Here is a 25,321-nt window from a genome sequence, read left to right on the forward strand (position 1 = left end):
TAAACTGTGCACCTGTGTGACATTACATGACCAGGGTAACAAATAAACTGTGCACCTGTGTGACATTACATGACCAGGGTAACAAATAAACTGTGCACCTGTGTGACATTACATGACCAGGGTAACAAATAAACTGTGCACCTGTGTGACATTACATGACCAAGGTAACAAATAAACTGTGCACCTGTGTGACATTACATGACCAGGGTAACAAATAAACTGTGCACCTGTGTGACATTACATGACCAAGGTAACAAATAAACTGTGCACCTGTGTGACATTACATGACCAGGGTAACAAATAAACTGTGCACCTGTGTGACATTACATGACCAAGGTAACAAATAAACTGTGCACCTGTGTGACATTACATGACCAAGGTAACAAATAAACTGTGCACCTGTGTGACATTACATGACCAAGGTAACAAATAAACTGTGCACCTGTGTGACATTACATGACCAAGGTAACAAATAAACTGTGCACCTGTGTGACATTACATGACCAAGGTAACAAATAAACTGTGCACCTGTGTGACATTACATGACCAGGGTAACAAATAAACTGTGCACCTGTGTGACATTACATGACCAAGGTAACAAATAAACTGTGCACCTGTGTGACATTACATGACCAAGGTAACAAATAAACTGTGCACCTGTGTGACATTACATGACCAAGGTAACAAATAAACTGTGCACCTGTGTGACATTACATGACCAAGGTAACAAATAAACTGTGCACCTGTGTGACATTACATGACCAAGGTAACAAATAAACTGTGCACCTGTGTGGCATTACATGACCAAGGTAACAAATAAACTGTGCACCTGTGTGACATTACATGACCAAGGTAACAAATAAACTGTGCACCTGTGTGGCATTACATGACCAAGGTAACAAATAAACTGTGCACCTGTGTGACATTACATGACCAAGGTAACAAATAAACTGTGCACCTGTGTGACATTACATGACCAGGGTAACAAATAAACTGTGCACCTGTGTGACATTACATGACCAAGGTAACAAATAAACTGTGCACCTGTGTGACATTACATGACCAAGGTAACAAATAAACTGTGCACCTGTGTGGCATTACATGACCAGGGTAACAAATAAACTGTGCACCTGTGTGGCATTACATGACCAGGGTAACAAATAAACTGTGCACCTGTGTGACATTACATGACCAAGGTAACAAATAAACTGTGCACCTGTGTGACATTACATGACCAGGGTAACAAATAAACTGTGCACCTGTGTGACATTACATGACCAGGGTAACAAATAAACTGTGCACCTGTGTGACATTACATGACCAGGGTAACAAATAAACTGTGCACCTGTGTGACATTACATGACCAAGGTAACAAATAAACTGTGCACCTGTGTGACATTACATGACCAGGGTAACAAATAAACTGTGCACCTGTGTGACATTACATGACCAAGGTAACAAATAAACTGTGCACCTGTGTGACATTACATGACCAGGGTAACAAATAAACTGTGCACCTGTGTGACATTACATGACCAAGGTAACAAATAAACTGTGCACCTGTGTGACATTACATGACCAAGGTAACAAATAAACTGTGCACCTGTGTGACATTACATGACCAAGGTAACAAATAAACTGTGCACCTGTGTGACATTACATGACCAAGGTAACAAATAAACTGTGCACCTGTGTGACATTACATGACCAAGGTAACAAATAAACTGTGCACCTGTGTGACATTACATGACCAGGGTAACAAATAAACTGTGCACCTGTGTGACATTACATGACCAAGGTAACAAATAAACTGTGCACCTGTGTGACATTACATGACCAAGGTAACAAATAAACTGTGCACCTGTGTGACATTACATGACCAAGGTAACAAATAAACTGTGCACCTGTGTGGCATTACATGACCAGGGTAATAAATAAACTGTGCACCTGTGTGACATTACATGACCAAGGTAACAAATAAACTGTGCACCTGTGTGACATTACATGACCAAGGTAACAAATAAACTGTGCACCTGTGTGACATTACATGACAAAGGTAACAAATAAACTGTGCACCTGTGTGACATTACATGACCAAGGTAACAAATAAACTGTGCACCTGTGTGACATTACATGACCAGGGTAATAAATAAACTGTGCACCTGTGTGACATTACATGACCAAGGTAACAAATAAACTGTGCACCTGTGTGACATTACATGACCAAGGTAACAAATAAACTGTGCACCTGTGTGGCATTACATGACCAGGGTAATAAATAAACTGTGCACCTGTGTGACATTACATGACCAAGGTAACAAATAAACTGTGCACCTGTGTGACATTACATGACCAGGGTAACAAATAAACTGTGCACCTGTGTGACATTACATGACCAGGGTAACAAATAAACTGTACACCTGTGTGGCATTTCATGACCAAGGTAACAAATAAACTGTGCACCTGTGTGACATTACATGACCAGGGTAATAAATAAACTGTGCACCTGTGTGACATTACATGACCAAGGTAACAAATAAACTGTGCACCTGTGTGACATTACATGACCAAGGTAACAAATAAACTGTGCACCTGTGTGACATTACATGACCAGGGTAACAAATAAACTGTGCACCTGTGTGACATTACATGACCAAGGTAACAAATAAACTGTGCACCTGTGTGGCATTACATGACCAGGGTAATAAATAAACTGTGCACCTGTGTGACATTACATGACCAAGGTAACAAATAAACTGTGCACCTGTGTGACATTACATGACCAGGGCAACAAATAAACTGTGCACCTGTGTGACATTACATGACCAAGGTAACAAATAAACTGTGCACCTGTGTGACATTACATGACCAAGGTAACAAATAAACTGTGCACCTGTGTGGCGTTACATGACCAGGGTAACAAATAAACTGTGCACCTGTGTGACATTACATGACCAAGGTAACAAATAAACTGTGCACCTGTGTGACATTACATGACCAGGGTAATAAATAAACTGTGCACCTGTGTGACATTACATGACCAAGGTAACAAATAAACTGTGCACCTGTGTGACATTACATGACCAAGGTAACAAATAAACTGTGCACCTGTGTGACATTACATGACCAGGGTAACAAATAAACTGTGCACCTGTGTGGCATTACATGACCAGGGTAATAAATAAACTGTGCACCTGTGTGACATTACATGACCAAGGTAACAAATAAACTGTGCACCTGTGTGACATTACATGACCAAGGTAACAAATAAACTGTGCACCTGTGTGACATTACATGACCAGGGTAACAAATAAACTGTGCACCTGTGTGACATTACATGACCAGGGTAACAAATAAACTGTGCACCTGTGTGACATTACATGATCCAAGGTAACAAATAAACTGTGCACCTGTGTGACATTACATGACCAGGGTAACAAATAAACTGTGCACCTGTGTGACATTACATGACCAGGGTAACAAATAAACTGTGCACCTGTGTGACATTACATGACCAAGGTAACAAATAAACTGTGCACCTGTGTGACATTACATGACCAAGGTAACAAATAAACTGTGCACCTGTGTGACATTACATGACCAAGGTTACAAATAAACTGTGCACCTGTGTGGCATTACATGACCAAGGTAACAAATAAACTGTGCACCTGTGTGACATTACATGACCAGGGTAACAAATAAACTGTGCACCTGTGTGGCATTACATGACCAAGGTAACAAATAAACTGTGCACCTGCGTGACATTACATGACCAGGGTAACAAATAAACTGTGCACCTGTGTGGCATTACATGACCAAGGTAACAAATAAACTGTGCACCTGTGTGGCATTATATGACCAGGGTAACAAATAAACTGTGCACCTGTGTGGCATTACATGACCAGGGTAACAAATAAACTGTGCACCTGTGTGACATTACATGACCAGGGTAACAAATAAACTGTGCGCCTGTGTGCCATTACATGACCAAGGTAACAAATAAACTGTGCACCTGTGTGACATTACATGACCAAGGTAACAAATAAACTGTGCACCTGTGTGACATTACATGACCAGGGTAACAAATAAACTGTGCACCTGTGTGACATTACATGACCAAGGTAACAAATAAACTGTGCACCTGTGTGACATTACATGACCAAGGTAACAAATAAACTGTGCACCTGTGTGACATTACATGACCAGGGTAACAAATAAACTGTGCACCTGTGTGACATTACATGACCAAGGTAACAAATAAACTGTGCACCTGTGTGACATTACATGACCAGGGTAACAAATAAACTGTGCACCTGTGTGACATTACATGACCAGGGTAACAAATAAACTGTGCACCTGTGTGACATTACATGACCAAGGTAACAAATAAACTGTGCACCTGTGTGACATTACATGACCAGGGTAACAAATAAACTGTGCACCTGTGTGACATTACATGACCAAGGTAACAAATAAACTGTGCACCTGTGTGACATTACATGACCAAGGTAACAAATAAACTGTGCACCTGTGTGACATTACATGACCAAGGTAACAAATAAACTGTGCACCTGTGTGACATTACATGACCAGGGTAACAAATAAACTGTGCACCTGTGTGACATTACATGACCAAGGTAACAAATAAACTGTGCACCTGTGTGACATTACATGACCAAGGTAACAAATAAACTGTGCACCTGTGTGGCATTACATGACCAGGGTAACAAATAAACTGTGCACCTGTGTGACATTACATGACCAGGGTAACAAATAAACTGTGCACCTGTGTGACATTACATGACCAGGGTAACAAATAAACTGTGCACCTGTGTGACATTACATGACCAAGGTAACAAATAAACTGTGCACCTGTGTGACATTACATGACCAGGGTAACAAATAAACTGTGCACCTGTGTGACATTACATGACCAAGGTAACAAATAAACTGTGCACCTGTGTGACATTACATGACCAGGGTAACAAATAAACTGTGCACCTGTGTGACATTACATGACCAAGGTAACAAATAAACTGTGCACCTGTGTGACATTACATGACCAAGGTAACAAATAAACTGTGCACCTGTGTGACATTACATGACCAAGGTAACAAATAAACTGTGCACCTGTGTGACATTACATGACCAAGGTAACAAATAAACTGTGCACCTGTGTGACATTACATGACCAAGGTAACAAATAAACTGTGCACCTGTGTGACATTACATGACCAAGGTAACAAATAAACTGTGCACCTGTGTGACATTACATGACCAAGGTAACAAATAAACTGTGCACCTGTGTGACATTACATGACCAGGGTAACAAATAAACTGTGCACCTGTGTGACATTACATGACCAAGGTAACAAATAAACTGTGCACCTGTGTGACATTACATGACCAAGGTAACAAATAAACTGTGCACCTGTGTGACATTACATGACCAGGGTAACAAATAAACTGTGCACCTGTGTGACATTACATGACCAGGGTAACAAATAAACTGTGCACCTGTGTGACATTACATGACCAGGGTAACAAATAAACTGTGCACCTGTGTGACATTACATGACCAAGGTAACAAATAAACTGTGCACCTGTGTGACATTACATGACCAGGGTAACAAATAAACTGTGCACCTGTGTGACATTACATGACCAAGGTAACAAATAAACTGTGCACCTGTGTGACATTACATGACCAGGGTAATAAATAAACTGTGCACCTGTGTGACATTACATGACCAAGGTAACAAATAAACTGTGCACCTGTGTGACATTACATGACCAAGGTAACAAATAAACTGTGCACCTGTGTGGCATTACATGACCAGGGTAATAAATAAACTGTGCACCTGTGTGACATTACATGACCAAGGTAACAAATAAACTGTGCACCTGTGTGACATTACATGACCAGGGTAACAAATAAACTGTGCACCTGTGTGACATTACATGACCAGGGTAACAAATAAACTGTACACCTGTGTGGCATTTCATGACCAAGGTAACAAATAAACTGTGCACCTGTGTGACATTACATGACCAGGGTAATAAATAAACTGTGCACCTGTGTGACATTACATGACCAAGGTAACAAATAAACTGTGCACCTGTGTGACATTACATGACCAAGGTAACAAATAAACTGTGCACCTGTGTGACATTACATGACCAGGGTAATAAATAAACTGTGCACCTGTGTGACATTACATGACCAAGGTAACAAATAAACTGTGCACCTGTGTGGCATTACATGACCAGGGTAATAAATAAACTGTGCACCTGTGTGACATTACATGACCAAGGTAACAAATAAACTGTGCACCTGTGTGACATTACATGACCAGGGTAACAAATAAACTGTGCACCTGTGTGACATTACATGACCAAGGTAACAAATAAACTGTGCACCTGTGTGACATTACATGCTTAAGGTAACAAATAAACTGTGCACCTGTGTGGCGTTACATGACCAGGGTAACAAATAAACTGTGCACCTGTGTGACATTACATGACCAAGGTAACAAATAAACTGTGCACCTGTGTGACATTACATGACCAGGGTAATAAATAAACTGTGCACCTGTGTGACATTACATGACCAAGGTAACAAATAAACTGTGCACCTGTGTGACATTACATGACCAAGGTAACAAATAAACTGTGCACCTGTGTGACATTACATGACCAAGGTAACAAATAAACTGTGCACCTGTGTGACATTACATGACCAGGGTAACAAATAAACTGTGCACCTGTGTGACATTACATGACCAGGGTAACAAATAAACTGTGCACCTGTGTGACATTACATGATCCAAGGTAACAAATAAACTGTGCACCTGTGTGACATTACATGACCAAGGTAACAAATAAACTGTGCACCTGTGTGACATTACATGACCAAGGTAACAAATAAACTGTGCACCTGTGTGACATTACATGACCAAGGTTACAAATAAACTGTGCACCTGTGTGGCATTACATGACCAAGGTAACAAATAAACTGTGCACCTGTGTGACATTACATGACCAGGGTAACAAATAAACTGTGCACCTGTGTGGCATTACATGACCAAGGTAACAAATAAACTGTGCACCTGTGTGACATTACATGACCAAGGTAACAAATAAACTGTGCACCTGTGTGACATTACATGACCAGGGTAACAAATAAACTGTGCACCTGTGTGACATTACATGACCAAGGTAACAAATAAACTGTGCACCTGTGTGACATTACATGACCAAGGTAACAAATAAACTGTGCACCTGTGTGACATTACATGACCAGGGTAACAAATAAACTGTGCACCTGTGTGACATTACATGACCAGGGTAACAAATAAACTGTGCACCTGTGTGACATTACATGACCAAGGTAACAAATAAACTGTGCACCTGTGTGACATTACATGACCAGGGTAACAAATAAACTGTGCACCTGTGTGACATTACATGACCAAGGTAACAAATAAACTGTGCACCTGTGTGACATTACATGACCAAGGTAACAAATAAACTGTGCACCTGTGTGACATTACATGACCAAGGTAACAAATAAACTGTGCACCTGTGTGACATTACATGACCAAGGTAACAAATAAACTGTGCACCTGTGTGACATTACATGACCAGGGTAACAAATAAACTGTGCACCTGTGTGACATTACATGACCAAGGTAACAAATAAACTGTGCACCTGTGTGACATTACATGACCAAGGTAACAAATAAACTGTGCACCTGTGTGGCATTACATGACCAGGGTAACAAATAAACTGTGCACCTGTGTGGCATTACATGACCAGGGTAACAAATAAACTGTGCACCTGTGTGACATTACATGACCAAGGTAACAAATAAACTGTGCACCTGTGTGACATTACATGACCAGGGTAACAAATAAACTGTGCACCTGTGTGACATTACATGACCAGGGTAACAAATAAACTGTGCACCTGTGTGACATTACATGACCAGGGTAACAAATAAACTGTGCACCTGTGTGACATTACATGACCAAGGTAACAAATAAACTGTGCACCTGTGTGACATTACATGACCAGGGTAACAAATAAACTGTGCACCTGTGTGACATTACATGACCAAGGTAACAAATAAACTGTGCACCTGTGTGACATTACATGACCAGGGTAACAAATAAACTGTGCACCTGTGTGACATTACATGACCAAGGTAACAAATAAACTGTGCACCTGTGTGACATTACATGACCAAGGTAACAAATAAACTGTGCACCTGTGTGACATTACATGACCAAGGTAACAAATAAACTGTGCACCTGTGTGACATTACATGACCAAGGTAACAAATAAACTGTGCACCTGTGTGACATTACATGACCAAGGTAACAAATAAACTGTGCACCTGTGTGACATTACATGACCAGGGTAACAAATAAACTGTGCACCTGTGTGACATTACATGACCAAGGTAACAAATAAACTGTGCACCTGTGTGACATTACATGACCAAGGTAACAAATAAACTGTGCACCTGTGTGACATTACATGACCAAGGTAACAAATAAACTGTGCACCTGTGTGACATTACATGACCAAGGTAACAAATAAACTGTGCACCTGTGTGACATTACATGACCAAGGTAACAAATAAACTGTGCACCTGTGTGGCATTACATGACCAAGGTAACAAATAAACTGTGCACCTGTGTGACATTACATGACCAAGGTAACAAATAAACTGTGCACCTGTGTGGCATTACATGACCAAGGTAACAAATAAACTGTGCACCTGTGTGACATTACATGACCAAGGTAACAAATAAACTGTGCACCTGTGTGACATTACATGACCAGGGTAACAAATAAACTGTGCACCTGTGTGACATTACATGACCAAGGTAACAAATAAACTGTGCACCTGTGTGACATTACATGACCAAGGTAACAAATAAACTGTGCACCTGTGTGACATTACATGACCAGGGTAACAAATAAACTGTGCACCTGTGTGGCATTACATGACCAGGGTAACAAATAAACTGTGCACCTGTGTGGCATTACATGACCAGGGTAACAAATAAACTGTGCACCTGTGTGACATTACATGACCAAGGTAACAAATAAACTGTGCACCTGTGTGACATTACATGACCAGGGTAACAAATAAACTGTGCACCTGTGTGACATTACATGACCAGGGTAACAAATAAACTGTGCACCTGTGTGACATTACATGACCAGGGTAACAAATAAACTGTGCACCTGTGTGACATTACATGACCAAGGTAACAAATAAACTGTGCACCTGTGTGACATTACATGACCAGGGTAACAAATAAACTGTGCACCTGTGTGACATTACATGACCAAGGTAACAAATAAACTGTGCACCTGTGTGACATTACATGACCAGGGTAACAAATAAACTGTGCACCTGTGTGACATTACATGACCAAGGTAACAAATAAACTGTGCACCTGTGTGACATTACATGACCAAGGTAACAAATAAACTGTGCACCTGTGTGACATTACATGACCAAGGTAACAAATAAACTGTGCACCTGTGTGACATTACATGACCAAGGTAACAAATAAACTGTGCACCTGTGTGACATTACATGACCAAGGTAACAAATAAACTGTGCACCTGTGTGACATTACATGACCAGGGTAACAAATAAACTGTGCACCTGTGTGACATTACATGACCAAGGTAACAAATAAACTGTGCACCTGTGTGACATTACATGACCAAGGTAACAAATAAACTGTGCACCTGTGTGACATTACATGACCAAGGTAACAAATAAACTGTGCACCTGTGTGGCATTACATGACCAAGGTAACAAATAAACTGTGCACCTGTGTGACATTACATGACCAAGGTAACAAATAAACTGTGCACCTGTGTGGCATTACATGACCAAGGTAACAAATAAACTGTGCACCTGTGTGACATTACATGACCAAGGTAACAAATAAACTGTGCACCTGTGTGGCATTACATGACCAAGGTAACAAATAAACTGTGCACCTGTGTGACATTACATGACCAAGGTAACAAATAAACTGTGCACCTGTGTGACATTACATGACCAAGGTAACAAATAAACTGTGCACCTGTGTGACATTACATGACCAAGGTAACAAATAAACTGTGCACCTGTGTGACATTACATGACCAAGGTAACAAATAAACTGTGCACCTGTGTGACATTACATGACCAGGGTAACAAATAAACTGTGCACCTGTGTGACATTACATGACCAGATTATTTCCATGGGAAGCTTCATGTATGAACTGCAGCAAGAGAAAATCTTGAGAGTAATTGATGCCAAAAGTATGTGTGAAAATTTAATAACTTTTTATTACACAAACAATATTTATTATTTGCTAAGAATGGACAAGACTTGAAATAATTAAAAACAAGTGAGACAAACAACAAGACGGATCTCAGTGCTGCTTCCTGGTGTTGTGGTCAGCAGACTACGTCGGGGTGCGGTGCTTGGTCAGCCTAATGTGCAGAGCTGCGGCTGATAAGGAGATGATGAGACACAACACCAGAACCAGAACAGGAATGTGTGTAGTTTACTCAACAATGGACCATGGATGGGACAAGTCAATACATTTGTATAAATAATACAAAGGGGAAAAGTTGTGCAATATAAAAAAAAATACAATATCGCTAAGGATAGGAATGGGTTAATGAATGACCAGTGTTTATCCACAGGAAGTAAACAATGAAGCTTCCGACAGAATGACAGCAAGCAGAGATCTAGAAAACCACAAGGAATTGACACAGAAAGTAGATTGTAAAAAATGTAGAACTTTTCATTACGCCACAATCTCAATTATTTTGTAAAAGTGGACAACCCCTTTAAATGTCCCTTTAAGCTATGCCTTATGTCTCTTGTATAAAACAATGTGGCAGGGTTTCTCTTTAGACATACAGTATGAAGAAGCAGCTCTAGATCTATAAATGGCGTCTGTTTACCTGGAAGGAAGAAGAATTGGATCTGCAACGCAACAATTATCCACTGGTTCATCCTGGAAAATACCTGCAATTAAAAGATAAAGATAATATTGTATCATAAGTGATCAGATCCCAGGGTCTAACCCTTTCCCCAGGGTGTCAGAGCTTCCAATACTATATGTGTTGCATTATGGGTAATACTTTAGGTACCAGAGAATTCTCTATAAATCACAAAATAGGGGATGTTCCCTGGATTTGACACCAGCGCTCTTTAGATCATTAGATCACTAGATCACTAGATGATATTATTAGATTACTAAATCATAGATCATTAGATCACTAGATCATTAGATCATATCATTAGATCACTAGATCATTAGATCACTAGATCATATTATTAGATTACTAAATCATAGATCATTAGATCACTAGATCATTAGATCATATAATTAGATCACTAGATCATTAGATCACTAGATCATATTATTAGATTACTAGATCATTAGATCACTAGATCATATTATTAGATCACTAGATCATTAGATCACTAGATCATTAGAACACTAGATCATATTATTAGATTACAAGATCATAGATCATTAGATCACTAGATTATTAGATCACTAGATCATTAGATCACTAGATCATATTATTAGATCACTAGATCATATTATTAGATTACTAGATCATTAGATCACTAGATCATTAGATCATTCGGTCAGTAGATCATTACATCACTAGATGATTAGATCACTAGATCATTAGATCATTAGATCATATAATTAGATCACTAGATCATTAGATCACTAGATCATATTATTAGATTACTAGATCATTAGATCACTAGATCATTAGATCATATCATTAGATCACTAGATCATTGGATCACTAGATCATTAGAACACTAGATCATATTATTAGATTACAAGATCATAGATCATTAGATCACTAGATCACTAGATTATTAGATCACTAGATCACTAGATCACTAGATTATTAGATCACTAGATCATTAGATCACTAGATCATTAGATCACTAGATCATTAGATTATTAGATCATTAGATTATTAGATCACATAAATGGAGTCTCATAGCATTTGAATAATAAGTGGGGTTCTCCAAGGTGGGAGGACTACAGTATATAAACTAGGATATGAGATGGATCCTTCCTCTAGTTACTGTGTAACTAATCATTTGTTCAGTGAATATTTTTATAAATCTATAATTTTTAACTCAATTTACTTAATTTGATCTCTGCATTTTGTTATGTTTATTGTACATTTTGTAGCTTTGTGAGAGGACAATGTTATATACAGATTACATATAGCATTTAACCTCTTATGGTAAGAGCTCTTATGGTATTGGCTTTTGGATAGAGATGATCAAAACCAAACTTCAGGCTCGGCATATTTCGTTTGTCTAATGGAATTTTTTACTGAAAACTGAAAGTCTCCATCATTACAATAAAAAACGATTTAAATGTTCACATTAGGTTCTCATTACACTGAGCAGATGACAAAGTCTGTTGCTCCCTCCCCCCTCTCACAGCATAAGTCACAGAACCGCTCACATATCCCCTTCCTTCCCTCTTTCCAGTTGCTATGTTACGGTTTGCAGGTTTGTACCCACCATCTCTCCCACCAGGGTATAAGAGGCAGCTGGACACCCAGGAATTGTGGCAACTGAGATCAGGCAAGATGCGTAGTCTGGGAATGTCCAAGGTCGAGGCAGATGGATCACTTTCAGAATCAGAATCCACCCAAAGGGCTCAGAACGACCGGCAGACAAGAGAAGGCATTCTGGGTAGACAACGAGATAACAGTAAATAGTCAGTAGTATAAATCAAGGAATTAGCCAAGGGGTCAAACATGAATTGTCAGCACTAGGGCAAGGGGAAGACACTAATACATCCCAACCTTCCCAGTTTCAGCAAACAGTCCTGGATTTCTGGGTTTGTTCTGCTTTCCTATACAATTGGAGGAACGTCCTGCTTTCATAGCTGCTAAAATTATTGGAAAGGCGACTAATTGTGAAGCAGGGGACATGTGGCTAATGTGAGGCAGGCAGCCAATGGATAGTGGTGAAGCAGGGAGCCGATGTCTAATGGAGAGGCTGAAAGCCAATGGATAGTGGTGAAGCAGGGAGCCGATGTCTAATGGAGAGGCTGGCAGCCAATGGATAGTGGTGAAGCAGGGAGCCGATGTCTAATGGAGAGGCTGAAAGCCAATGGATAGTGGTGAAGCAGGGAGCCGATGTCTAATGGAGAGGCTGGCAGCCACTGGCTAGTGGTGAAGCAGGGAGCCGATGGCTAATGGACAGGCTGGAAACCAATGGGTAGTGGTGAAGCAGGGAGCCGATGTCTAATGGAGAGGTTGACAGCCAATGGCTAGTGGTGAAGCAGGGAGCCAATGTCTAATGCAGAGGCTGATAGCCAATGGCTAGTGGTGAAGCAGGGAGCCGATGTCTAATGGAGACGCTGGCAGCCACTGGCTAGTGGTGAAGCAGGGAGCTGATGGCTAATGGACAGGCTGGAAACCAATGGGTAGTTTTGAAGCAGGGAGCCGATGTCTAATGGAGAGGCTGAAAGCCAATGGCTAGTGGTGAAGCAGGGAGCCGATGTCTAATGGAGAGGCTGGCAGCCAATGGCTAGTAGGGAGCCGATGGCTAATGGTAAAGCAGACAGCCTATGGCCAATTATGAAACAAGGAGCCTATGGCTAATGGTGAAGCAGGAAACCTATGGATCATACCCACCATAGTGGTGAAGCAGGGAGCCGATGGCTAATGTTGAAGCAGTGTGCCTTTGGCTAATTATGAAGGAGCCTATAGCTAAAGTGAAGCAGGGAGCCTATGGCTAATTATGAAACAAGGAGCCTATAGCTAAAGTGAAGCAGGAAGCCTATGGATCCTGTTCTACTGTTGTACACAGTGGAGAGATGCAAGGGATTTATGGCAAATGGTGAAGCAAGGAGCCTATGGCTAATTATGAAACAAGGAGCCTATGGCTAAAGGTGAAGCAGGGAGCCTATGGCTAATCATGAGGCAGGCAGCCAATGGCTAGTAGTGAAGCAGGGAGACGATTTGTGTCGTGTGAAAGCTGGCACCAATGCGCCAAAATCCGATCGCGTGGGACAAAAAGCCCTTATTAACGTGGCACACATTGGAAATTGTCGGATATTCTGACGATAGTGCAGACCGTGGACCCTTAGTAAATGAGCCCCATTTTGTTACAAACGTTTTGGCAATGAGAGGGTCTGCACACGGAGAAAGGAGAAGTACCGGCTGCTAGAAAGTGAGGAAGATGATCATTTCCCTAAATTCAGTATAAAATGATGAGTAGGTTTATTTTTCTTCGAGAAAGTTTTGAGTAACAGCAGGGGACAGCAGGGCTCCGAAATCCTGCACCCGTAATTTTGTTTGAACTCAAAATCATCTTTTCCAACTTTTCTGCTGAGCTGAAAAAATTCTATCAATCTACATGGATTTTGTCATTTGTCAACTGCAAATGTATAAAAGCAACAACAATGTATAAAAATTATCATAAATTTTCAAGTTTAGAGGGTCACACGGGGTTCTCCAAGGAGGGAGGACTACAGTATAGAGCCCAATCATCCAACTCATAATCTAGTATATAGGATGGAACCTTCCTCTAGTTACTGACAATGTTATATACAGGTCACATCTAGCATTTAACTTCTTGTGGTAAGAGCTCATTGGGTTATGGTTAGAGATGATCAAAACCAAACTTCAGGTTCGCCATCTTCCGTTCGGCAGCTCTGCCGAAACCGCCCCTAAAACTGCCAATCAGGCAGCTTTACGCCCCTAACAACAAGGCATGGCTGTGATTGGTCAGGTGTCTGTCTGACCAATCACAGCCATTCCCAGTTGCTAGGGGTGTAAATCTGTCTGAATGGCAGATCTGCAGCCCATTGGGCAACATGTCTGGATGAGGCGGAGCAGCCAAATTGGGGAATGATACAGCTGAAGACTGGATAGGGAGGATTACAGCTCTGATAGTAGCAATAAGGCAGAATGTGAATATGCATTATAATATTTTGGGTTATGGGTAGAGATGATGAAAACCAAACTTCAGGTTTGGCATATTCCGTTCGGCAGCAATGACAAAAACCGCCCTTAAGACTGCCAATCAGGCAGCATTACACCCCTAACAACAAGGCATGGCTGTGATTGGTCAGGTGTCTGTCTGACCAATCACAGCCATGCCCAGGAGTTAGGGTGTAAATCTGTCTGAATGGCAGCTCTGCAGCCCATAAAGCAACATGTCTAGATGAGGCAGAGCAGCCAAATTGAGGACAGAATACCAAAAATTCAGGTGAAATCATCTCAGTTATGGGTGAATATGTCATGGGTGGCCAGAAATGCTGTTTATCATCATGTACACACACTGTGATGTCTGCAAAAGTTGTTATAGGTGAAGGGGATCTTCTCAGAGGCCAATCGCGCAATGCCGATTAGGTTTGGAGAGCCAGACAGTAATAACCTATAACTGAACACCTTCCGATCCTGCATGGAGGGTCCTCGGGACTTCAGCACTGGGTAGAAGCTTTTGCTGAAACAACTATGTTTATTTTGTCCTTGGAAATGAGAATTTTCACACAAAGGAAAATCACAGCACGTAATGATATGTTTGTAGGGGATGCCCCACCGGTTTTCCCCTCTGAATTCCCCTCTGTGAGAGAGAGTGGAAAAAATACCGGAGACCTGCTCTGGAGGACTCCACGGGACAATGGGGAGACTTATTATGGCACAAAAAGCTCCCCCTCCCCTTCATGATTCAGAGAAATAAAAAAATATAATAAAATATAATATACAGTAATAAGAACTCATCTCGCATCCAAAAAGAATTTTAAAAACTGCAATCAATTCTGGGAGGCCGGTGTGTCTCTCTCACTAAAATGTCCCAAATAATGGCCAATATGGACGACCTTCCCGTCGTTTTCACGTTCCACTAACGTAACACCAACGCCGCCCAGGACTGCTGTACGAGCTCTGGGTGAAGGTAAGGCAGATACATAGTACAAAATACTAACAAACGCCAATAAGAAACAAATTATTCTAAACACAAATGATGGAAAGAAATGACTATAAGTGACCGAATTATTGGTGAGTGATACAGCTGGAGACTGGATACAGCTCTGATAGTAGCAATAAGGCAGAATGTGAACATGTATTATAATATTAATTCCTTAATTTATATAGCGCACACAGATTCCGCAGCGCTGCACAGAGCACAAATCAGTCCCTGCCCCCAATGGGGCTCACAATCTATTCAACCTACCAGTATGATTAGTCGGAACTGTATATTTTATAATTGTAGCTCGAGACAAATTTTTTTTGGTCACTTTGACAATTAGGGAAACGCTTACTGTCCCTGTTTTTTTTTTTTTTAATCAAGTTGTTGTTATTAACCTTTTTTTAGCTTTTTTTAACATCACAAGAAAGAAAATACATACAAACATTCATCACCCCCCCCCCCTTGCCTCCCATCCCCGGAGAAGGGTGTCTCAATATCCGACCAAGCCTCAGATCCATCCCAGAGGCGCACTCAGTTATGCCAAGAGAAAGAACAGGCAGAGCGTATTTGCAATTTATAGGCCTATGTAGACCCTCAAGACTGCATAATTAGCATCCCATGAAGAACCGATGAAGACGTCAAACCGGGTGTGGGGATCCATTTCCGACACTGTTTTTCGAACTTCTTCATATTATCTTGCATGCAAATAAATGTACTTTCCGTTCTAATTACGTGATTAATTTGTGTAGCTAGTTCCTTAAATCTGGGAGGCGAAGCATCTAACCAATGGGAAACCACAGGTTTCCTTGCCTGACATAGTATCTTAGTACTAGTCAATGTTATAGGGAGCTCCGAGACATACCCCAACACCCCAACCAATGGTGACTTTGGAACGTTAATTTTGAAAACTGCTCCTTTTGTTTACTCTCATTAGGCAATGTAAACTAGGCTCTAGTGACTGGCTGTGAATCGTGTTCACCACAACTGTCCATCTGTAGCCAGGTACTGGACCAGCAAGAGTTAACACCATGTGATTGAGTGCCTGCTCATACTACCTGGAGCAGACTTCCTGCGCATTCTAAATATCCTGCGCACAGCTCATTCCTTGCTGGACAAATTCATTTGCCAGCTCTATTATATATTCTCATGTTGATTACTACTACTGTTTTCCTGGTATTTGATTCTTGGCTTGTTTTTTTGACTATTCTTTGGTGTTTTCTATTTTGTTCCTTATATGCTCTCTGATTGTTTAGCACCCCTTATTGTGTTTGTCATGTTTTGTGTTGTAGGGAGAGACTATCTTTTTGGTTGTCCCATATTAATAGCATATGCAGAGGCAAGTAGGAGGGGCTGTTGGGGGGGCAGGAGCTTAGGGCTCACTATCCTGTCTGTTGTTCCTGATTATAGTGTCCCCCATTACAATATTGTTTTAAAAGGAATCATCACTTTGTAACTAGAGGAGTTTAACCAATGCTGGAGACTAGATAGGGAGGAAATAGTAGTTGATTGCAGAATGTAAATATATACTTTACCATTTTTTGCAATATGTGTTGGATTTATCCGCCAATTTTCACTAATGTAATATACAGTCACAAAATAACTTCTACAATTATACTGTAGGAGACTAGATTGAAAGGATTGCAGTAATGAGTTTAACAGTAGAGGGTAGATTGAGAAAAATATACTCTTCCTTAGGCTATAACGTGTGCCCACCTTACCATAACACCCGGGAGAGGAAAAGGGGATGAGCGCCGCTCACCCCCACCCCTCTCCATAGAGAAACATGGGGTGCGGTGCCATATGCCGGGGAAAGATAAAACATGTCCTATCTTTCTCCTGGCTACAGAACATGAAAGTGCCGCATGCGTGCTGCACCGTACCAGTCCCTTACCACGTCGTGCGCCCATTGCCGTCTATGGGGGATGCATATACGCTGTATAGATACGCCGGCCGTATATACGTCCCCCATATGGCATAGTGACCGTAATCTTATCCTGTGTAATAAAGGAATCATCCCGTTGTCAAGGGAGTTTGCCGAAGACTAGGTAGGCAGGATGACAACACTGACGTGAGCAACAAAAGAGAGAATGTTAACAAATACTTTACTCTTTCTATCCTTTGTGTAGAAGCAGTCATTCACTTGTCCATGGTGATGTTTACACTCACTCAATACCAACATTACGAGAATAACTGATGCATCCTAGACAGGCAGGTTCACAGCCCTTCATATAACACCAGATGGCAGATATCTATATATAACATAAAACCCTGTGTATTGGAGAAGTCGTCCCTTCGTCACTAGGGGCGGTTACTCTACATACCGGGTACTATTATACTGCGGGAGACTAGATATCTAGGATGACCACTGACAATAGCAATAGAGCAGAATTAATATTTTGGAGTGTCCCTTTGTCATAAGGCGGAGTTTACATTGATTAAATACCAGGTCCTATTGTTCTAGACTACAGTCTACGGAATACGGTCCTCTCATAAATCCATAGTTACTCTCACTATAATGACCTCTCCTAAGGATAAGATGTAGCAGACGGCTCGTACTGTAAAATCCTTTAATTCTATTTCAAAACCATTTCCCTTTTCAGAACTCTCTGTGGCATCACACGAACCCTCTACATCGGCCATTGACGTCACCACCGCCAATTCCACTTATGTTTCCGCAACATTTCAAAAACCCAACGCCCTGTGAAACTCCCCATTCGGCATGTGGTACTTCCCATAAAATTCACTAAATGCGGCAACACCGGTTTACATTTTGCATAGACATTGCCAACATCTACCTGAAGATCGAGTTTCTTAAACCCATCAAATCCACAGAAGATGCTTTCCCTTATGGCTATTAGTGAAACAATTTATCCAAGGTTCTTCGTCCTTTAGAGTTCCCACAGAACCTCCATTACCTGCAAAGTGTCTCACTGTGATGGTGGACAATACATACATGGCATTTTTTTGAAGGACACTATGTGGTTGGTAAAAAGACAGGTACGGGTTGCATGCGACGGAAATCGGGGGGCATGGCCATCGGAAAACCCGACGGATTTGGAAAAAACAAGTTGTTTTTTTTTTTTAAATGTCGCTTGACGACATTGTGCCACGAAATAGAATGTGAACTCCAGCGGACCTCGGTGCAACAGCGACACCTAATGGATATCGGCGCACGGACCTTAGTGAATCTAAGAAATCGGAGAACCCGCCGCTGGATCGCGACTGGACCGGGTAAGTAAATTGCCCCATTGATTTGCAGCAAAAAAATCGCAAAAAAGATGCACAAAAAACTCCAGTAACCACGAGGTGTCAGCAATAGAATGGAATAATAAAACATAGACAATTCATAAAACAGTTACAGACTTACTAAACAGTACAAAAGGAACAAAAAGATTAGTAAAAATAAATCAGTCCCTCGTGATACAACCGGCCCGGGATTGCATTATAAGATTCTGATGAAATACACAGAACCTAAAGATGACTCACGGAGTGATGTTAACTTGGTAAAGTTATGCATTTTGTTGTAATGTTTTGCATAACTAGGGTTTGCACAACTCCAGGCTCCATTCATTCAGTTCAGGTTTGAAAATTATGCAAATTAGCCCAAGGTGCTCTGGTCTTTGTTAACAGTTATGTAGCTGGATCCCCACAGACTCATTTGCATAATTTTTGAAAGCCTTTTTTGATAGAAACAAGGGCATAAGAAGCTAAAAGAAGAGCATATCAGTATCAGGGGGCACACACCAGTATGTAAGTGTACATGGTTTACAGTCCTTGATCCTGGTGCTAGATTTCCTTTAGTAGTGGCAACTACACAAAGTGTGAGTGCTCTTACAGAGAATACCATAATCTTACTGCAGTAAAGGGTATACATGAACTATAAAAAATGTATCATTTTGAAACATGTCTCATCTTGATCTCATCTTGATCTCTTTAGTCACTCTTTCTAGGTTTGGCAGAAGAGCTTACCGATACTTCAAGAAGAATAAAACCTGACTCTGTAGCGCCATCCAGAGGAGAAAGCTACTATGTCGGGCTCTTTATCTGTTCTTGTACTTAAACCTTATAAGAAAACCGTGAACCTTCACCAAATGAGAATGAGACCCTGATTTTGCTAATTAATGTTTTGTGTCATTGAGGCCTGTTAGAGGGTCAGCCATTGAATATTGGGTAGCTACCTACTCAAGGTGGCAAAACGACTTTCCTTCTTCGAAAGTAAGTCCAAACTACACACAAGAAGATAATTTTTCCACTTTTGTTGTTTTTGTTTCCTGGTTTGGACTTACAAACACTGACCAAAATTTTGGCTCAAAAAAATCTTTCACCACCTTAACCAACTCCAACCACAATTTCAAAGTCACTGTCCCACTGATGCTGGTGAAGCTGGAATTTTCTCTCTAGTATCCACTGTTCTTTACTAATCAATGTGATTATATTGCGATATCTCCCATCAAATGGGCAGAGGTAGCTATCTGCTCCAGTACAGGACCCCCCATCTGACGGTAGAGACCCTAATCATTTCCCATGCCCATTATTCTAAATTGGCACCCTACTAGCAAATGGGTGGCCCTGGGCCGGAGCAGAAAACCTTGCTCCACCCACCTGACAATAGAGACCCTTATTAGCAAAGTCCCAAAGACTAATATTCTAAATTGGTTCCCTACTAGCAAATGGGTAGACCTCTGCAGAAGCAGAAATCCTGGCTCCACCCATAAGACAATACAGGCTCTAATTAGCATATTTTCCATGCCCAATATTCTAAAGTGGTTTCCTATTAGCAAATGGGTGGACCTGGTTTGGAGTAAAAAGCTTGGCTCCACTATACAGTAAAAATCGGAAAATAATGAATTTGATTACTTGGACGACTAGAGCGAAAATTCCTATTGCACTAGAATCTGTCCTCTTTAAGCCCTTTCCATGAAATGGGCCTACTATAAATGGCCCCCTTCATACATAGTGGCTACTAGCTGCATAATGCAGTGAACACCCACTACTTATACCGGCAATCGCTACAGGAACTTGGGAAAGATGGTGACCCATCAACCTTCGATCCATTGCCATTGACAGATAGGAGTTTCTGTGAGACTCCTTGGCCTGTCATATAGTAAGATCTGTAACAGTTTGCCCCTTATGCCCCAAACAGGCAGCCTATGGTTCAAGTTCCCTAGGGGGTTTAGGTAAAACGAAATTTTTGAAAAAATAGCAATTCATCCCCTTTATCTAGAACAGGTAAAAAACATAAACATAAAAATGTTAGGTATGGCCGTGTACCAAAATGCTCAATCAAAATTGGGTTATTCCCAACGATAAACCCCATAGAGGAATATAAAAATTTTAATAAAAAGTGATCAAAAGGTCCCCAATATAGTAGAAACGAAAACAAAAAAAGCTTGTCCCACAATACAGAACACTATACACAGGTCCATTCACACGAGGATAAAACAGATATTGACGTCAGAATATGGCAAAACAAAAAGAATTTTGTGCAAAAGATTTAAAACTTTTTTAAATGTGCTGAAATGTAAGAAAACCTTATAAATGTAGTTCCTCTACCATCATACAAAAATAATAAAGTTAAAGACATGCAAACGGAGCCCACAAGAAAATGGCGCAAATGCATTTTTTTCTTCAACTTCATCACGTTTTTCCCCAAGTTTCCAGTAAATGGCATTGAATATTACTACTAATAGGAGGAACAATTGGTGAAAACAAGCCCTCATACAGGTCTCTACACCAAAAAATACAAAAGTTACTGCCTATGAATGGAATGGAGCAAACAGCTGAAATGCAAAATCTAAAAAGGGCACCGGCGGGAAAGGGTTAAAGTAAGAAATTGTAATGGAAAAAAACAGCCATGGATATAGTTGAGTATGAGCTGCATCTCTCATGGCTCCATATGTGACTCATCTTTAAAGGGAAACTCCATAACTTTTTTTTTTTACATAACCATTTCTATAATCAAGCTTGTTGCCAAGTAACCAGTTAACAAAGAAGAAAAGAAGTCAAGGCAATCTCTTAGGCTCTGCCTGAAATGTGGTGTCACCATGTTTTTAGCACATTGGGTACATGTGGAATAGGAATTTACCACCAAACCCACCAAAACCTAGACAGAGGCCAATGTCACCCACAACTGAGACAACGGCCAATGTCTCCAAGATCGAAAGCTACAAAATATAAGGTAAGTCTAAAATTTTGTTCAAATTTGAGCTCAAAGATGAACCCAAACAACCCCCCCCCCCCCAAAAAAAAAAAAAAATCATTGCAGACTTGTTTGAAAATGTTGGCATAATTTAGATTGGCACCAAACCAGACAATCTCATATGGTATCTCAAGATGGTATTTCCAACAATGTATAGTGTTGGTGGTTCTAGAACATGGAAACCACCAGCTGAAGGAGTTTAAGGGTTACTGAGAACCATAGACCTAATTATGGAGGTTCCAGATTGTTTACCTCCATCGTCCGACAAGCTTCTATGATTTGCATGTTGTAGACATAAGGTAGTCATTGGGTGACCAATCGTGATACTACATCATAAGGTCCTTCAGACTATCGAAGGTGTCACCAGCTGACTACCTTCTACGTAGAGTCCAATATGGGGCAATTTTATTATCGAACACAGTTATTCAAAGGAATATCGAATGGATAGACCTGGATCAAATGACACCAGTTTAGCTTTTCTCCGAATTAAAACCCTAATTTGACCCAATAGGCAATTAGATAACCCTGAGATGTACCCACAACACAAATTCATCGAGTAGATCATCAATCTACAGCTATAAAGACAATTCAGGCTTAAAAAACTTTTTGTACCACGGTCATCTCCAACCTCTTCCTCTCCGTAGTCTGGAAACTAAAATTCCAGGGTGATAGAAGAAGGTGGTGGTGGTGGTGGGGGGGGGGGGGGTCATAGTTTCATCCCCGTCGGGGAGTCCAGAAAGATGAAAGATAATTAACTGCAGCAAATATCAACCCACACTATTCCTATCATCACGTCTGAGCTGAATTTGGCAGCAATTTGCAGACAGACAAGAAAAACCAGATTTGTCAGGTCGTAAGATCAATGATTACCTACCGGTTATGGAAGTCTTCTGTTATAATATCCCGGGATATTATCCATCAGCCCGGGACTATGATCGACCTTCCTCCCTGAGGTCTAAATCACAATGTCCTCACCACTAGACTATGATGATCTTATCAAGCTGAGGAAGTACGGAGAGTTTTGACGTCATTGGCTTGTGTGGGAGGAGGTTCCTCTTGTTTTTGAGAATTCCCCTCTATCTTCCAAGACAAAAATCTCATCATCTGAAAACTCAGATTCCTTAAGAGTCAATTTATAGTCATGTGGATCCCACCCCCCTGTACATTTTATGTATGGCCAGATCTTTACACAATAACTATTCACACAGTCTAAAAAGTGCCCAAAATAAGTAGATGCAGTCCTCGGGTTAAGTACAAGATCGGTTCTTTAGGTTTCTTCTTAAGTTGAAATTGTATGTAAGTCGGAACAGGTATATTTTATAATTGTAGCTCCAGATAAAATATTATTTTTGTCCCTGTGACAATTGGATTTTCAAAATGTTGTGCTGTCATTGTAACAAAGACTATGAATAAAGCTTCATTACAGACACCTTACAGCTGATCATTGCAGCCTGGGACTAAGGTAACATCCGGAGAGGTCACCAGAGGTCACAGTGGGCAGAGGGGTCCGTCTATGGGTCAGGGACTGCCTGTATGTAACAAACAAAATGGGGCAGATTTACTTACCCGGCCCATTCGCGCTCCAGCGGCACGTTCTCTGCACAGGATTCTGGTCCGGACGGGATTTATGAAGGTAGTTCCTCCGCCATCCACCAGGTGGCGCTGCTGCGCTGAAAATCATCTGAATGCGCCGGAATACACCAGCTCGGACCAAGTGAAGGTAAACGCTTCCCAAGTGACACTTTTTCGGTTTTTAAATGCAGCGTTTTTTCCGAATCCGTCGGGTTTTTGCTCGGCCACGGCCCCCGATTTCCGTCGCGCGCATGCCGGCGCCGATGCGCCACAATCCGATCGCGTTCGCCACAATCCCGGGGCAATTCAGGTACAATCGGCGCAAATCGGAAATATTCGGGTAACACGTCGGGAAAACGCGAATCGGGCCCTTAGTAAATGACCCCCAATAACTCACGGTTTTACTCCTTCTCTCTTAGGACATCTCGAGACCAAATGTATTTGACATTGACAGAGAGAAAATATTTCCCACTTCTCACTCATTTTTTTTATATTCTGAAATTAAAAAAATTAAAAAAATAAAGAATTAGATGATGAAGAGTTTTTTGCTTACCTTGGATTCTCATGTTTGGGAACAGCTGTAGTAGACCACACGGGGAGACCAGTTGATCATAGGTCAAAAGCTAAATTAAAAATGAATAACATTTCAGCTTCCTCTTATTTAATTTAAAAAAAATAAAAATATTCCAAAAATGTTAAAAAATAGCAGGAGTACATCAAACGGGAAGGCTGAGAAACGAAGTAGCGCCTCCTGTGACGCGTTTTGAAATGCATTGCAGAAGTCACTACTTCTTTACTTTACGTCTTCCCGTCTGATGTTATTGGTGTCAATGGTTTTTGAATAAAAGGTTGTTTTTTTTTAATCAAAGAATGGAACAGTGAATTGTCTTTCATTTTTATGATGAAGAACTGTGTAACAAGAACAATGGGGCCGATTCGCGTTTTCCCGACGTGTGACCCGAATATTTCCGATTTGATTTTCCCTGAATTGCCCCGGGATTTTGGCGCACGCGATCGGATTGTGGCGCATCGGCGCTGGCATGCACGCGACGGAAATTGGGGGGGGCGTGGCTGAACGAAAACCCGACGGATTCGGAAAAACCGCCACATTTAAAAAAAAAAAAAAGTGTTGCGGGGCTCGTGCTTACCTTCACTAGGAATAGGCCGGTGAACTTCAGTGCATTCCGGGGAACTTCAGCGCAGCAGCGACACCTGGTGGACGTCGGAGGAACTACCTTAGTGAATCCCGGCCGGACCCGAATCCACCGCAGAGAACGCGCCGCTGGATCGCGAATGGACCGGGTAAGTAAATCTGCCCCAGTTTGTCCATTCTGGGTGGGATCAAGACTGAGGTGTCAGGGTGAAGTGAAAGTGTAATTCACAGATACAAAGTTAGAGGAAGTCCCACCTAAAGAGGACTTCTCAACACTTCCATTACCTCCAAGACTTTAATAGATGTTGCTCCATTGATTCTAGAACAGTTGTATTTCTTTCTGTAGTCCACACCATTCCTAGACAGTCCAAGCATTAGTATTTCTACTG

At 41.1% G+C, this 25,321-nt stretch overlaps 1 protein-coding gene across 1 annotated transcript in view; it reads right to left on the reverse strand.

Annotated features, from left to right (window-relative positions):
• The window catches only part of LOC140119637 (uncharacterized), a 61,717-nt gene extending 38,519 nt beyond the window's left edge, over positions 1–23,198 (reverse strand). Inside the window, exons 1-3 of the mRNA XM_072138867.1 lie at positions 23,082–23,198; positions 12,604–12,773; positions 10,995–11,058 (exon numbers count right to left, since the gene is read on the reverse strand). Of these exons, the coding sequence (XP_071994968.1) occupies positions 10,995–11,058; positions 12,604–12,606 (67 nt within the window). The 5' untranslated portion in view covers positions 12,607–12,773; positions 23,082–23,198. The remainder of the gene's footprint in view (positions 1–10,994; positions 11,059–12,603; positions 12,774–23,081) is intronic.
• Between the last annotated feature and the right edge of the window lie 2,123 nt (positions 23,199–25,321).

The sequence above is a fragment of the Engystomops pustulosus genome, chromosome 2 (assembly GCF_040894005.1).
Source record: "Engystomops pustulosus chromosome 2, aEngPut4.maternal, whole genome shotgun sequence".
NCBI classification, from domain to species: Eukaryota; Metazoa; Chordata; class Amphibia; order Anura; family Leptodactylidae; genus Engystomops; species Engystomops pustulosus.